General features: G+C 57.0%; 1 protein-coding gene across 13 annotated transcripts in view; it reads right to left on the reverse strand.

Annotated features, from left to right (window-relative positions):
* Positions 1–6167: 6167 nt before the first annotated feature.
* TOM1L2 (target of myb1 like 2 membrane trafficking protein) overlaps positions 6168–14151 on the reverse strand; it is a 129523-nt gene continuing 121539 nt past the window's right edge. For 9 of the 13 annotated variants that reach the window (XM_055241605.2, XM_055241604.2, XM_055241607.2 and 6 more), the window contains 3 exons: positions 13565–13624; positions 11503–11539; positions 6168–10429 (listed from right to left, as the gene is read on the reverse strand). In XM_055241605.2, the coding sequence (XP_055097580.1) occupies positions 10281–10429; positions 11503–11539; positions 13565–13624 (246 nt within the window). In that variant the 3' untranslated portion in view covers positions 6168–10280. The remainder of the gene's footprint in view (positions 10430–11502; positions 11540–13564; positions 13625–14151) is intronic. The other 4 variants (XM_055241606.2, XM_055241613.2, XM_055241611.2 and 1 more) reach the window with 1 other exon arrangement.

A 14151-nucleotide genomic window follows, 5' to 3' on the forward strand; every position in this document is an offset into this window, starting at 1 on the left:
ATTTCCTAGATTTGACTCTTTAGAACAAGACAGACCAGGATCCAAGTTATAGGGGTCCCAGGCCTGCTTTTTTGTGAGCAGGCCTGATGTAACTGCTGGGCCAGTTACATCACTCTGCCTCAATTTTCCTCACTTGTAACATGGGCCTAATGATGCTTCCTCACGGGCAGGCTGGGAGGCTAGTGACAATGTGGAGGGGAGCATGACCTGTGAGATCAGCCTGCCCCCTCTCTGCAAAGAAACCAGAAGATTGGCCTCTTGAGGACAGGAGTGGCCAAAGAAAGAGGCTGGAATTTCCTATCGTCTTCATCTGGTTTCCTCCCAGATCCAGCTGTAGGGATAGGATACCAGTGGGCCCAGTGCAGCTCCTGAAGGAGGAAGCCAGTACCCAAGGAAGACTGGCCCCAGGGCTGTCTGACCCCAGATTTGGTACTTATTCCCGGGAGCAGCTAGGATAGGGGACGCAAGGAAGAGATGGCTGTGCTTTAGATCAGAGCCAGGCTGCCCTGGATCATCACAAGCTGGGACTAGATCAGAGCAGGCAGCCCTGTTGAGAAGAGGGCTGGAAACCGAACCTGGTTCTGTGGCCTAGGGACAGAGCCAGGTGGGGCAGGAAGGAGGGAAGGGGTCCCAATGAGGTGGGTTGAAATAAACCAGAATTAACATTCAGGTATCTGAATGTGATAAGGCAGTGAGCTCCCTGTCCCCAGAGGTATGCAAGCAGAGAGAAGCACCCTTGGTGGAGGGCAGCCCAGGAAACTCATCAGGGGCCTGGGCCTCAGGCCTTCCCGACCCTGGACCGTCCTGAGTCAAGCCATCCTGCAGACTGCCTTGCTCAGACTCCAGATACAGCCTATCTGGCCACGCCCTAAGCAGGAGTAACATTCATGATGCATTTTAGAAGGGGTGTGTGGGGGAGAGAAGCCACAGAGCCCGAGTCCCTGGGGCTCAGCCTGGACATCCAGCTCCCTTTGTTCCTCTCCCAGAAGTGGCTGCAGTGGAAAATTACCCAGAATAGGGGCGCCAGAAGTCATAGGGGTCGCCAAACCACATCTCCCCAAGTAGCCCTGCTCAAGGGTCCACCCAGGACCCACTCCTTCCAGATGAACAACTGCTGGAGAACACAGAGAACAAAGCTGGCTTCTCCTCAGTGCCCCACCCCCACCAACACTCTGGAGGCTGCAGGAAGCTGGTGACTTCCCTGAAAATTTAAACAGCACTTCCCAGGGAGGGGGTGGGATAGGAAGTGCTGGGTGAAGCCTAAATACCATTTTCTTCAGAGCTAGGCAGGTGATCTGGGTTTTCACCTGCTTGCTGCGTGACCTGGATCCACTTACCTCACTTTTGAGTCTCAGCTACTGGATCTATAAAATGGGAATAACCCTTTCTGCAGTCCCTCTGCAGAGGCAGAGAGGGTGTTTTGGAGTCATCATCACAACAGATCTGCCTCACTGTTTTTTGTTTTGTTTTGTTTTTTGTTTTGAGACAAAGTCTCGCTCTGTCACCCAGGCTGGAGTGCAGCGGCATGATCTCAGCTCACTGCAACCTCCACCTCCCAGGTTCAAGCAATTCTGTCTCAGCCTCCTGAGTAGCTGGGATTACAGGCGCACGCCGCCATGCCAGGCTAATTTTTGTATTTTTAGTAGAGACGGGGTTTCACCATTTTGGTCAGGCTGGTCTTGAACTCCTGACCTCAGGTGATCCACCTACCACGGCCCCCCAAAGTGCTGAGATTGCAAGTGTGAGTCACTGCACCTGGATATCACTGTTTTTGTTGTTGTTGTTGTTGTTTTGTTTTTAAGACAGAATCTCGCTCTGTTGTCCAGGCTGGAGTGCAGTGGCACAATCTCGGCTCACTGCAACCTCAGCCTCCTGGGTTCAAGCAATTCTCTTCCCTCAGCCTCCCGAGTAGATGGGATTACAGTCACGCACTACCACGCCTGGCTAATTTTTATATTTTTAGTAGAGATGGGGTTTTGTCATGTTGGCCAGACTGGTTTCGAACTCCTAGCCTCCAGTAATCTACCCACCTCGGCTTCCCAAAGTGCTCGGATTACAGACGTGAGCTACTGCACCCAATCCACCTCACCGTTTTTAAGTGGGTTACCACATATGTAAATAGAATAGCTCAATAAATATTCACTCCATCAACTGCAGGAGTTAGGAAGGGAAAGAAGGTAAGACAAGGTCAACAGGAGACCTGCACCCCAGAAAATCCAACCCCCATGGGGCACAGTCCAACGTGGGTGTGGGAGGAATTTACATCTTTGCCACCAAAGAAACAAATCTTTGCCCCACAGCCTGGGATTGCCAGGGCAACCCTCAACGTGAGGGTAGGGGAAAACAGGAGAGGGGATCCATTTTTCAGGGAGAACATGCTTGTCTTGGCAGTTTCTCCCCTCAAAGATCCTGAGACCTCCAAACAAGACCCTCGGGCCCCGGTTGGCTGGGAAGCGTCGAGCACGCCCAAGGAACGTGGACACAAGCCCGTCTGTACTGGTGTGCCTATCAGGGGTCAGGGATCCAGCCTGGTCCACGGTGACCCCGGCGGTTAGGTAATCCGAGCACAGTTTACTTGCTGAGCGCTTACAGTGTTCAATGCTGTTTAAACCCATTCACTCCTCTCGACAGCCTCAGGAGGTCGAGGCTGTTAGCATCCCATTTTATAGGTGAGTAAACTGAGGCACGTGGAGCGGGGCGGTGAAGCGACTTGCTCAGGATCTCACAGCACTGCTGCCCGTGATTTTGTCTGGGATGGAGGCAGCCGCAGAACCCGGCCGGCTCCGCATGCGCGCGGGCCAGGGCAGCGGCTGGAGACCCAGGGGAGCCGGGGCGCAGAGCCAGACCAGCCCCGCCCCCGCGGGCCCGGCGCAGCCAATGGGCGCCCGGCCCGGAGTGGGGTGACGCGGCGTCAGCGCGTAACTCCCGGGAGCCCAGCCCTGGGTCACATGCGCCGCGCCCACTCTACCCGGGAGATAGGGAGGGGCGGTGGGGGCAGGCTGGGCTCAGCCCCCAGGCCAGACACCTGGCCAGGACTGCCGCCAGGTGCGCGTCCCGGGCACCAGAAGGGCTAACACGGGACAGCCCCACCCGGGACTGCGTGGCGCGCCCAGAGCGGAGGATTCCTCCTAGGTTACCCAGCCCGGCCCCTGCCCGACCTCGGCGTTGCCAACTGGGAGATAGGAATTCGCGTCTCCCCGCTTCCTCTCCAAGCCTCTTAGAGACTGAGAGGCAGCTTCTGTGGGTTTCGAGCCTTTTCGGGCAGGCGTCCAGCACGGGTAGGGCCTCTTCCAGGCCGCTTGTCCTGTCCAGCCATGCCCTCGGTGCCCGGAGCTCAGCAGTGGATGGCAGGGCAGGCACTGGGCAGGAAAACTGGGTTGTCCACTCTAGCCATTGCCTAGGCTACTGAAACCCCTCCCCACTCCCAGAGCCCCCCTGCCACCCTGCCTGGCCCTGCATATCCTTCTCTGCTGTGGGAGCCAAGCTGGGACCTGCCCAGGTTATGGCGGAGGGGCCAGGCTGTGGGAAGAGACTGCTCAGAGCCTGAGTCTCCCCTCCCCCACTTCTCCATCTGTATATAATGGGGTCAGATGACTGTTGACATGGGTGATTCTGGTCCTAGATGACGCTCGTGGTCTCATTCCAGCTTGGGCTCTGTGGTGAGCTGGGGAAGTTCTTTCCAGCCCTCTCTGAGCCTCCATGGCCAGCTTTGCCCCTGGAGGCTCACACCCATGTGGGCACCTGCAGGCTTATCATGAGTCATTGAACACACCCTCCACAAAAGAGCTACTTGAACCCCAAAGATTGCTGCACAGTGAGGGGTGTAGCTCACAAAGGCTGAGGAAGACTGATACCTGTTCCCTGGGGGGTAACTGGCTGTTTGAGGAGAGGCCAATTGAATAGGGTGAGTCTAGCTGGCAGCAGGGAGAGTGAGGAAATCAATGTAATAAGGCCCCTGTGGGCATTGGGTTTACCACCCACTACACCAGTTTACGGATCAGGAGAGTAAAGAACAGAGTGAGGCAGTGACTTACCCAACACCTACAGTTAAGCCTGCAACCCCAGGGAGGAATGGGGTGGACAGGAAATGGCACCAGACAATAGAGTCCACTCAATTTCCGGAAGCATCCTACTTACTCCCTAGTGCTGAGAGTAGAGATTTTGCGTCCTGGAATGTTGAGGGCCTGGGCTTGGAGGCCCTGGACAGACTCCTCTGGGGTCTGCCCCAAAAGCTTTGACAGGGGCTCCTGTAAAATAAACTGATGGAATTTCTGGGTGGGTCATGCAGACCTGTCCAAGGTCTCAGGTTCTGCCCTCCCGCTGCCCCCAGGACCCAAAGGAGATCTTTTTCTTGGAAAAACCACAGGCTTCCACAATGCGTCCCTCAAGTGTGCAGCTTGAGTGCCCTGGGGCTCAGCTATGTGCTCAGAGCCCCCTCTCCCTGCAGGCCCTGGAAGAGAGCCACAACACTTACTGGCTGCAGAGTGTCCTTGACTCTGGGAATGGAACCAGGCTGCACATTCCCCAACAGCAGAACTGGAGCAGCCCTGTCCTTCCCCTCTGGCCCCAGCCTGGCACACAGCAGGCTGTCAGGAACACTGCTGAAAGCACAAGTGGCCTAGGTGTCCTGGTGAGTCCACAGTAGTGTCTCAGGACCAATCTACTCTCCACAGGGTAGGGACAGAGCTCAGGCCTCTTTCAGTGCCCACATTGCCTGATACAGTGCTGGGGGCACATAATGAGCCAGGGTCTATGCTATCTGTTCAAAGGGACCTGGGTTTGCAGCCCCCCACCCCCACTTCAGAAACCCACTCCCCTTCTCCCCTGGGTGTGGGAACCTCTATCTCACTCCAACTGGTCAGAAACAGGGCTCTGCAGAGCTCCCTGGAGCCCAGGGAGGCAACTGGCCAGAGGGAGCTGGGTGCTGCCCCTTCTGGCTATGACTGGTGATGGTGGTGGTTCCAACATGGCCCCTGCCGTGACCTGACTCCTATCAGTGGGCAGGAGAGCCCCTCCTGAGCCACGCTCCCAGAAGGGCTGCTGTTCAGGGTGGGTGGGGCAGCTTTATCTGCTGGCCATGGAAGTAGTGTCTTTCCCGCCCACTTCATGGACCTGTCTGGGAGGTCTGGCTCTGGGTTGGGTGCTGGTTCTGCCACTACTCCCTGTGCAACCTGGGGCAAGCCTACAGCTCTTTCTAGTCTTCCATGTCTTCACTGGCACAGCCAGAGATTGGGAAGATCTCCAGGTTCATCAGGGGTTTGGTGAGTCCACTCCGACTTGAGGTCCATCCTTAAGCCCCAGAGAAGGGATTAAAGGGACCTTGGCCTCCCAAGCCACTTGGAGAAGGCACAGTTCCCACAGGCTCCCACAATGCACCCCTCAGGACCCCCTATGCCTCTGGGCCTGAGGGGCCTTCTTCCAGGAGGACAGCTGCCTTACAACAAAGGGCTGCAGGCGCCCACCTCCAGGACAAGCGGAGAGGGGGAAAGAAGCCTTTTTAGAAAGGGAGAGCAGGCTGTGGGGATGGGAGGAGACAGGTTTCTTTTTGGGGGAATAAAAATGTTCTAAATTTGGTTGCGGTGATGATTACCCAACTCTATGAATATTCTAAAGACTACTTAATTGTACACTTTAAATGGGTAAATTGTATGCTATGTGAATTATATCTCAGTAAAACTGTTAACAAAGAAAGTGTGAAGTCCACCTGGCTTGGAGCAGCAGTTCTCAAATTCAGGGCCCAGCACAGGCTCTGCAGATAATGCCCAGCCAAGCTGTGGGAGTCCAGCCGAGGGTAGGGGCTGGGGCTTAGAGGGGGTCAGAGGGTGGCTTAGGCCTGCTTACTCAAGGCCTGGGTGCCCTGGGCAAGGGTAAGTGGCCTCCTCCTGCCCATCTGGGACCTGGAGTGAGACCTAGGAACAACCACAGCACTTGGTCCTAGAGCTCTCAGGCAGGTTGTAGCAGGCTCACAGCCACTCCCACCAATGTCACAACCTGGGCCACGCACAGGGATTTTCCTGGCCGGGTAAGGGGCTGCTCAGGCAGCCTGGCCACTGGGGAAGGGTGGACTGAGGGTCCCCATGGCTGCCCCTGCTTAAACAAAGCAGGTGGTCAAAACTGGCAAGCCCTTCGGACAGTCGTAGCCAATTCAACAGACCACACAGGCACAATTTGTTCAATTATTTATTTATTGTGGAGTATTTTACATGCAAGAACCCAACTAGAGAGAGGGTATCTGGAAGGAGGGCCAGTGGGGTAGATGGATGCTCTGAGCCTTGGGTGCACTGACCCATCCTCCAGAACCAGCTCTGCCCACAGAAACACATGACAGTGACAAAAACGCTAAACTTCTAGGACGAGTGGACAGCAAATGCAACATTCAACACATTCCTCTTTTCAGTAGCCCCCAACAATCCTGAGAATCCTCACAATTAAGTGCAAACTTTAGGAAATAAATATCCGTCCCCCTCTCCGGGAGAGCCTGGAGGTATAGACAGGCAGAAGCAGTTCTGACTCAGGGGCTGATGGCTGTTCCCTACGGCTGGTGGCTGCAGGGGAAGCCTGACTTGGACCCCACAGATATGAAGGGCTGGTGACGGGCACTGGGGGAGGCGAGCACTTCAGGGGCTGACAGGCAATGTCTCTGGGGTGGAAACACTTCTCTCTGGGTGGGGAAGACTGGCTGTAACCCAAAGGGGTGAGACATCCCCACAGCCGACAGTGCAGAGGCTCCCGGGGACCACCCCAGCAGTGCCAGAGGCTGAGGCCAGGCTGCAAGCAAGCGCTCCTCCACATTGCTCTTCCAGAGCTGCCCCAGGGGCTGGCCTGGCCCCAGGTGGGCCCATGGCCTACCCCAAGCCATCCAGAAGGCTGGGACCGACTGAGTTAGAGATGTGTGTCTGCGGGGGCCCAGGGTGGGGTGTGGCAGTGGGAAGGAGGGGGGCAAGAGCATGAGCATCGGCAGCAGCTGCCCTGAGAGCATCTGTTGCCCCTGGGCCATGTGGAGCCCTTGCCCCAACTCTCCGGGCTGGGTCCTCTCCTCCCCAGGGGCTGGAGTGACAGCACAGGCCCCAAGACCACCAGGTGGCATGGCGGGGTGGTGGGGGAAGGCTAGTGAACCAAGGCACCATCACTCACGTGGAGGCGCTAACAGAAAGACAGGACAGACAGATGGTCACCTTTCCCTCTAGCCCAGTCCAGCAACAACCCCTTGAGGCTCCAGAGCTCCTTGTCCCATGCACACTGGTAAGCGAGCCAGTCATTCTCTCAGCCTGGCCACAGGTGGCCTGCTCAGTGCCTGGAGACTGCCCAGGCAGGGCTACTCTGCGGCAGGCAGGCCAAAGGCCCATGGTGCCGGGGGCCCAACTGTACATAGCGCCATTCTCTGCTGCCCACTGGCCAAAAAGGTAGGCAGGAGGAAATGGTTAGTTTTCACATCTCAGCACACAATGAATGCAGAAAGGGTTAAACACATTCCCAAGAAAATATTTTGACAAAATAAATATTTTAACCTATAATCAGGTATAATTAGTGCTTATAAGGAATCCCAGCAATAATTTAGTGTAATTAAGTATATAATGTATCTGTGATTTCTAACACTCACGGAGAGGCTGGTGGGCCTTGAGAGTCCAGGTTTCCTGACAGGGCTGCACCCCCTTCCTGGACCAGGCAGCCTAAGGACTGTGCTCCCCAGATGGTGGGGTCTGGGAGCAGAGACCTCAGGACAGGACATCTCGCCAGGGCTAAGCGGAACCCACTCTGGGGCACTGGGGCTGTACTTGCTTCCTGTGCAGGCCTCAAGCAAGAGCCCCCTCTGCCTACAGGTGGGGCAGGCTACCTCTGGATAGGAGGTGCAAGTAGGCCACCCGAGGGGTGGCTCCAGGCCAGGAAGGCAGGTGACACTTGTCAGCGTGGCCAATGGCCTCCTGCCAGCCCATACAGGACCACCACTCCCTGCTGCCCCTGGGGCAGCCAGGCCTCTCCAATGATGCCTGGCAACCAGCTGGCACTGGAGCTGGAGCTGGGGTGGGGCAGTTCTGGGCATGGGTATGAAAAACCGCTTTGCTGGGGGCTCCCCAGGAGGGCGCCTATCTCAGCTTCACATACTACGGAATCCCTGCTCCTTTCAGAGCCTCCAGGCTCCTGACCTTTCAGGACTCCCAGTTCCATGAGGCAGGGAGGCTGGCTCTTCCCTCTGAGGACACTGGGTCTGGGCTGCCGCGCTGAGGCTGCGGAGCACTGACTGCCCGAGGTCCGGCCGCCCACCACCCGCAGGCCCAGCTCTGGCAGGGCCTCAGAGACAATCCAAAGGCAGCCAAAGGGCTGGGGCCTCTGGGTGCACCTGGGCCATCCCAGCCATCTTTTCTGCAGCTCAAGTGAAGCCAGCTGACTTCAGAAGTCTTCCCATTCAAGCTGGCCTCAGGGGTGTCTGTCTTTGAGAAACATTGAGGAGAGAGGCAGGGGCTCATCAAGCGTCAGGGAGCAGAGGGGCCAGGCAGGTGTGGCATGTGCTGCCAGAGAGGACAGGGCTAGAATCAGGCTGGCCAGGCTCCATGGAGGAGCTTCCTGGGTGAACCTGAGGAACTGGAGTGTGACAACCCAGCTAGTCTCGCCCTCAGCCAGACTGAGGTTTCCTCTCTGGAGGAAGCTGGAGGGCTGCTAGCCTGGCACAGGGTCCTGGGTTGGGCAGCACTTGCTCTTCACTGGAATAGTTCCTGTTGGTGCTCAGCATGACCCCCAGCTGAAGTCGCCATCCTGAATGCTCCCCAAAGACCGTGTCACTGGTCTCTTCTCCCGTCAAGCCCAGCCCCCCTTCCCTGCTCGGCTGGTGGTCTGGGCCGTCCTGCCAGGTGGGAAGGGCTAACTATACCATGGGTCAAGAACCTGTGCTGACCTAGGCAGTGCATGCTGGAGGGGACAGGAGCAGACTGACCCAGCGAGCTGGGCCCAAGACACACAGGGATGCACACAGCTGCAGTGTTCTCCTTCTGAGCAACAGCAGCCTGGTGAGAGGTGTGGGGCAGGTGTCTGGCTGCACCAGGGCCTGGGATGACCCATGAGTCCCTTGCCCATGGCCAGGAGACACACCAGTGAGGACACGGGATGGGAATACAGGTTACCAGCCCCTAGCTGCTCTGTCGGCCTTCAGGATCAGCTTGGGGAGAGAGTATAAATTGGTGGCCAGAGGACCTCTGAGGTGGGAGGAGGCCAGACCGTCAGGAGTCTGTGCAAGGAGGCCAAGGCCTATGCCAGGGAGCACAGCAGGGGCCTTAGTGCTTCCCAGGCCTCTCAGTCACTGGGAACCTCCAAAGATGCCGCAAAGGTGTTTGCTGCTGGCTCTTGAGGCAGATGTGCGAGGCTACAATAGGCCAGGCCACAGCACTGAGTGTGGCCCATGTGCACATCTGCGACACTTCCCCAGGCAAGCCAGAGCAATGCCTCCAGTGCAAGCCCCTCCACAAGCCAGGACCAGGTGTGTGGGTGTGAGCCTGCAGTGTGTGCGTGGCAGTTTGGTTTATTGGTAGTGTTGTCTCAGCAGCGTACCACATGGCCACCATCTGTGGGCTGCCTGCTGCCCTCCCAATTGTCCTTGGCCCTCTCCCTGCCCTGGGAGCCTGCAGGGCCCCTTGGTGCCAGGCTCGGCTGCTGAGCCAGCTTGGGTGTAAAGCCTGGGCTGGCAGCTGAATGATGGAGAGAGGGTCAAGAAGGTGAGAGACCCCCCGTGTACACCCAGCAGAGCCTTCTCAAATGCTGATAAGCCAAACGTCACAAGGTGACAAGTCCAAGGAGTGAGACCAGGCCCATGGGTGCAGCACACCCTGCTCTTCCAGAGGTGCCTCAAAGCCCCCTCAGGGTGAGAGGGGCCCAGGAGGGCAGAATGCCTGAGAAGGTCACTGAGCCAGGCAGAGGTGAGCACAGGGCGGGGCCGGGCCTGCTCCTTCTCTGTGGGTGGGTGGAGGAAAGACAGTCCGGGTGGTCTGCTCAGGAAGCACTGCCCGGGGCTGGGCCACTCTACCTGGTCTTCCTGGGAGGAAACATCGGCAGAGGGGCCCGTGGTGGGAGGGGAGAGAGTCTCTGGCTGCAGCTGTCCCACCACTCAGAGAAAAGAAGTGGCTGAAGCTGGTCCTGACTAGTGGGAGGCCTAGGAGCAGATACGGTGGCATTTCCATGGAGACACAGGTGTGCAGGCCGTGTGGAGCTGGGGATGTAGGAGTGGCCAGTGCCTGGTATCCATGGGGTGCGAGCGGGGACCCGCCATCTGGGGAGGCAAACCACAGAGCCGCTCACAGGGCAAAGAGGGCATCCTCTGACCGCTCTGGCTTCTTCCGGCCAGAAGGGTTTGAGGCTGGGGCAGGAGCCTCCATGGGGGGCGAGGGGAGGTCGGGAACCATTTCAGCAGCTTTGGCTCTTTCTTCAAGGAATTTATCAAACTCTGCAATACAAACCAAGGCAAGGGTCAGGGTTGGTGAGGGCTGGCCACCAGAGGAAGCGCACCCTTCCACTCCCCAGCCTGTTTCCTCCTCTAGGGCAGGCATGAAGCCCACCTAGGAGCAAGTGGGTAGGGAAGGGTTCGTGAGCTGCAGTGTAGGGGAGGCTCCCGGCTGTGCCCAGCCCTCCGGCCCTGGAGGGAAAGGCTCTGGAAGACACAGCCCAGAGCGCTCACCCCACCGCTGACCATTTTCCAGATCAGCACTGGGGTTTGTCCATTTTCCAGTTTGTCCATTTCCAGTTTTGTCCATTTTCCAGATCAGCACTGGGGGTGGGGCAGGGTAAGCTGGAGGGGCCAGCTTCTGATTAAACAGGCAGGAACCATCCCACCTACCCCACCCTTGCCCACCAATGGGGGACTGAGGAGATGCTGAGGAATGCAGTGGGGAGGGGGGAGTGCCCCATTTCTATGGGCACCCAGAGCTAGGGAGCAGGGTCCTCTGAAGTTTCCCTCCCTGTGGAGCAGTCTGGCCACAGGGTCTGGCAGACTTGGGGAGAGGAGGACAGGAGCATGGAGAGGCAGGTGGAGTGGGGCAAGATGAGCTTGGGGAGGCAGGATGTGAAGGGCAGGGGATGTGGGGGTGGCCATGTGGGAGAACTAAGACCCCGCTTGCTCCCATCCAGCCTATCAGCTGAGGCCCAGGAGAGGCTCCTCCCTTCTGGCTCAGTGGCCCAAGGGTGCTGCTGCACACCTCCACAAACTGCGTGTCTGAGCTGGGCTGAGCACCTGTGGGTCAGGACCAGGTGGCAATCTGCACCCGCTATTCACCAGCTCTGCAACTTTGTGGAAGTGACATGTTCTTTCTGACCTCTGTTTCCCAATAAGTGAGATAAATCACACTTCCCAAATCAGCATAAGACCTGGGTAGGACAAAGCCACCCGTGAAGCCCACGGCTCAGTGCCTGGCACCAGTAGGTGCTCTGGCAGCAGGAGCTCCAAGGTGATGAGGGCTGGCTCCTGTGCAGCCTGTGCAGAGGCAACAAAAGGGGGCTATAAGGCCACTGGCCAGGCCATACCTTCACTTGTGACACCCTCCTCCAGATCATCGCCCTTCTGTGGGAGGAGCAGAGAGAATGAAATTAGGGCACTGGTCCAAGCACTGCCCACCCAGCCACCTGTCTGCCCATGGCCACCCTAGGGCAGCACTGCCCAGGGTAGCCCAAACAAAACTTCCTAATTTTCCCTGTTTCCAGATTTCTGTAATAGTAAAATACTGCTCTTCTTATTGGAGAAACAGAAGCTTTGTTTTTAAAAAACGAAAGCAAAAAAATTCAAACATGTTTTAGGTTTTGATCCTCCAGAAGGGCTGGAAAGAAAACTCCAAAAACGGTGCAGGCTGGTTCTCCAGACTGGGCTGCGGAGGGCGGGGCCTCGCCTTTGGCACTCTTGACGCTCTAGGGAGAGGCACAGAGCAGTAGCCACAGGGAGCTGAGCCTGAGCACACACAGGGTCACGTGTGCCCAACACAACACCCACTCACTGCCAGCCACAGGGTTTCTGGGAAGACGCTGTTGACACCAATAGCTGGAAACCACACGAGGCCTTGATGGATCAGGGCCACAAAGCCCACAGCACAGAGCCTGTCACTCAGTAGGTACTTTGGCGGTGGAGGCTGTGCCTCCAGAAGCCATGTCCTGTAGCCTCCTGGCAGCTGCACCGGCCTCCTCCCGTGGCCCAGATTATATTACCTGCTGCTGGCTGCCGAAGGAGCCATGGAGGCTCTGTGCACTCAAAAATTAAAGTGCATCAGACTTGATTTTGTTTGGAGAACACAGTAGTGTCTTGAGCTCATGGGGTTCCCTGGGGACTGGGGAAGAGCAGCATGTGCAGGGCCTGATTGGGAAGGGGCAGGATGGGGAAGTGACAAAGCCCTGGGTTGGGCTAGGAGACCTGGGTTCCTTCCTGGCTCTACCACTGACCTGCTATGTAGCCTTACTGGACACATCCCTTCCCTGTCTGGACCCTGGGGTCCCCCTTAGAAGTTAAGGACCTTGGTCCTTCCTGCCTTGCTTCTGTGAGAGAAGCAATTTCTTTTTGAGGCATCCCCTTGGGAAAGATGTCCCGGGGTGTGTTCTTCCTCCCTGACACCCAGGCAGCTGCCTTCTTTGGCAAGGCATGTGTTTGGAAAGCCTGACCTTCTGGGGAGGAGGCCCAGAGCAGCCAGAGGCCCCAACTTGAGGCCTGCTGTCCTAGTGTGGGAGGTGGCCAGATCACCAGCCCACAGACAGCCAGGCTGACCCTGTGGTTAAAGAACTCAACAGGCTCTTCTGCCTGGGGACAAGGCCCCCTGCAGAGGAGGCAGCTAGGAGGGAGATGAGGTGTCTCCAGCTCTGGGGGAGAATCCAACTACCCCATGACTCTGGGCAAGCCACTTCCCAGAGTGCACTTCTTCATCCACCACCCTGACCCCCTACTGGGCTGCTGAGAGTGAAAGTGCTTTGTAAAGAACAGAGGGAGAGGCCAGCAGTTATCACATGCAGCCACTGCAGCTCTCCTTTTTTGGGACCTGTTGCCATTTTCAGATGCATATTATCCTCATCTTCTAGCCCTATCTCTGAGGATGGAGACAATGGGTCTTTGGGGCAGGGGTTCTTTTAAATCAAAAATCAGGAAGGGAGGAGGGGGATGACAGCGAATTAAAAACAAAAGCACTGTGTGTATACTTCACAATTAAAAAAAAGAAATGAAAACAAAAAACAAAACAAAACATGCTCCCCCTACACTCCTTCCCCCAAAAAACCAAAGCACACACACACATCTGAAATGGAAAAGATACTGGGGGGACGGCAAGTGTGTGTTTTGGAGCCGGCTATGGCTAGGACTGGGTGGGTGAAGGAAGCTGTGCCCAGGGCCTTGCCCCCAGCACAGCTGGCCTCCACAGGCCTGGAGGCCACTGCAGCACCCACAGCTATGGGCTGATGTCGGGGAGGAGGGGCAGCTATGGAGCTTGCCCAGACCTCCCTTTTCCACTGACCCAGACAGGGGTGGAGCCCCTGCTGATGCTCCCCCAAGGCCTGTCCTCAGAAGAGCCTCTGCCGCTCCACACCCCACAGATGAAATAGAAAAGTCGAGTCTCACCAGGTCGGTCCTGAGCCACACCTCAATGTCGTCCATGACAGAGGGCTGCGCAACGGGGATCTATGGAGGTGGCAAGCAGCGGGCCAGGCAGCCCCCACACAGCCAGCAAGGGGAGACAGAACACCAGAACAAAGGAAACCATCAACAGCAACCCCAAATAAAACCAAAATGTACACAGAGCAAAAAAACACAATTGGCACGGCACACAGGGGCAACACAGGGCAGCCACGTGTGAGATGGCAGGTGAGGAAAGCAATGAGGTGCAAATGATAAGAAGCAAGCTCCCCGGCAGGGCTGGCGGTAAGGAAGGTGGCTGTACGTGTTCTTGAAATGGAGAACTTTTTGACTATGAGTGTCCACCCTCACATTGCGGGGCCTTTCAGCCCGGGGCTGCAAAACACCTTCTAACTTCAGGAAGGTGCTGCCATGCAGGCTGATTCTGAACTCAGCCATTATGACAGTCCACTGTCAAGCCCAACCCAGGGAAGGCCAAGTGACAGCCTACCCAGAGCAGAGTACAGGTGCTCAGAGGGCAGGGCAGCATCAGCCCTGAGGGATGCAGGGGGTCTGTTTGCTCCGCTGAAGAG

This window comes from Symphalangus syndactylus, chromosome 14 (assembly GCF_028878055.3).
Source record: "Symphalangus syndactylus isolate Jambi chromosome 14, NHGRI_mSymSyn1-v2.1_pri, whole genome shotgun sequence".
NCBI classification, from domain to species: domain Eukaryota; kingdom Metazoa; phylum Chordata; class Mammalia; order Primates; family Hylobatidae; genus Symphalangus; species Symphalangus syndactylus.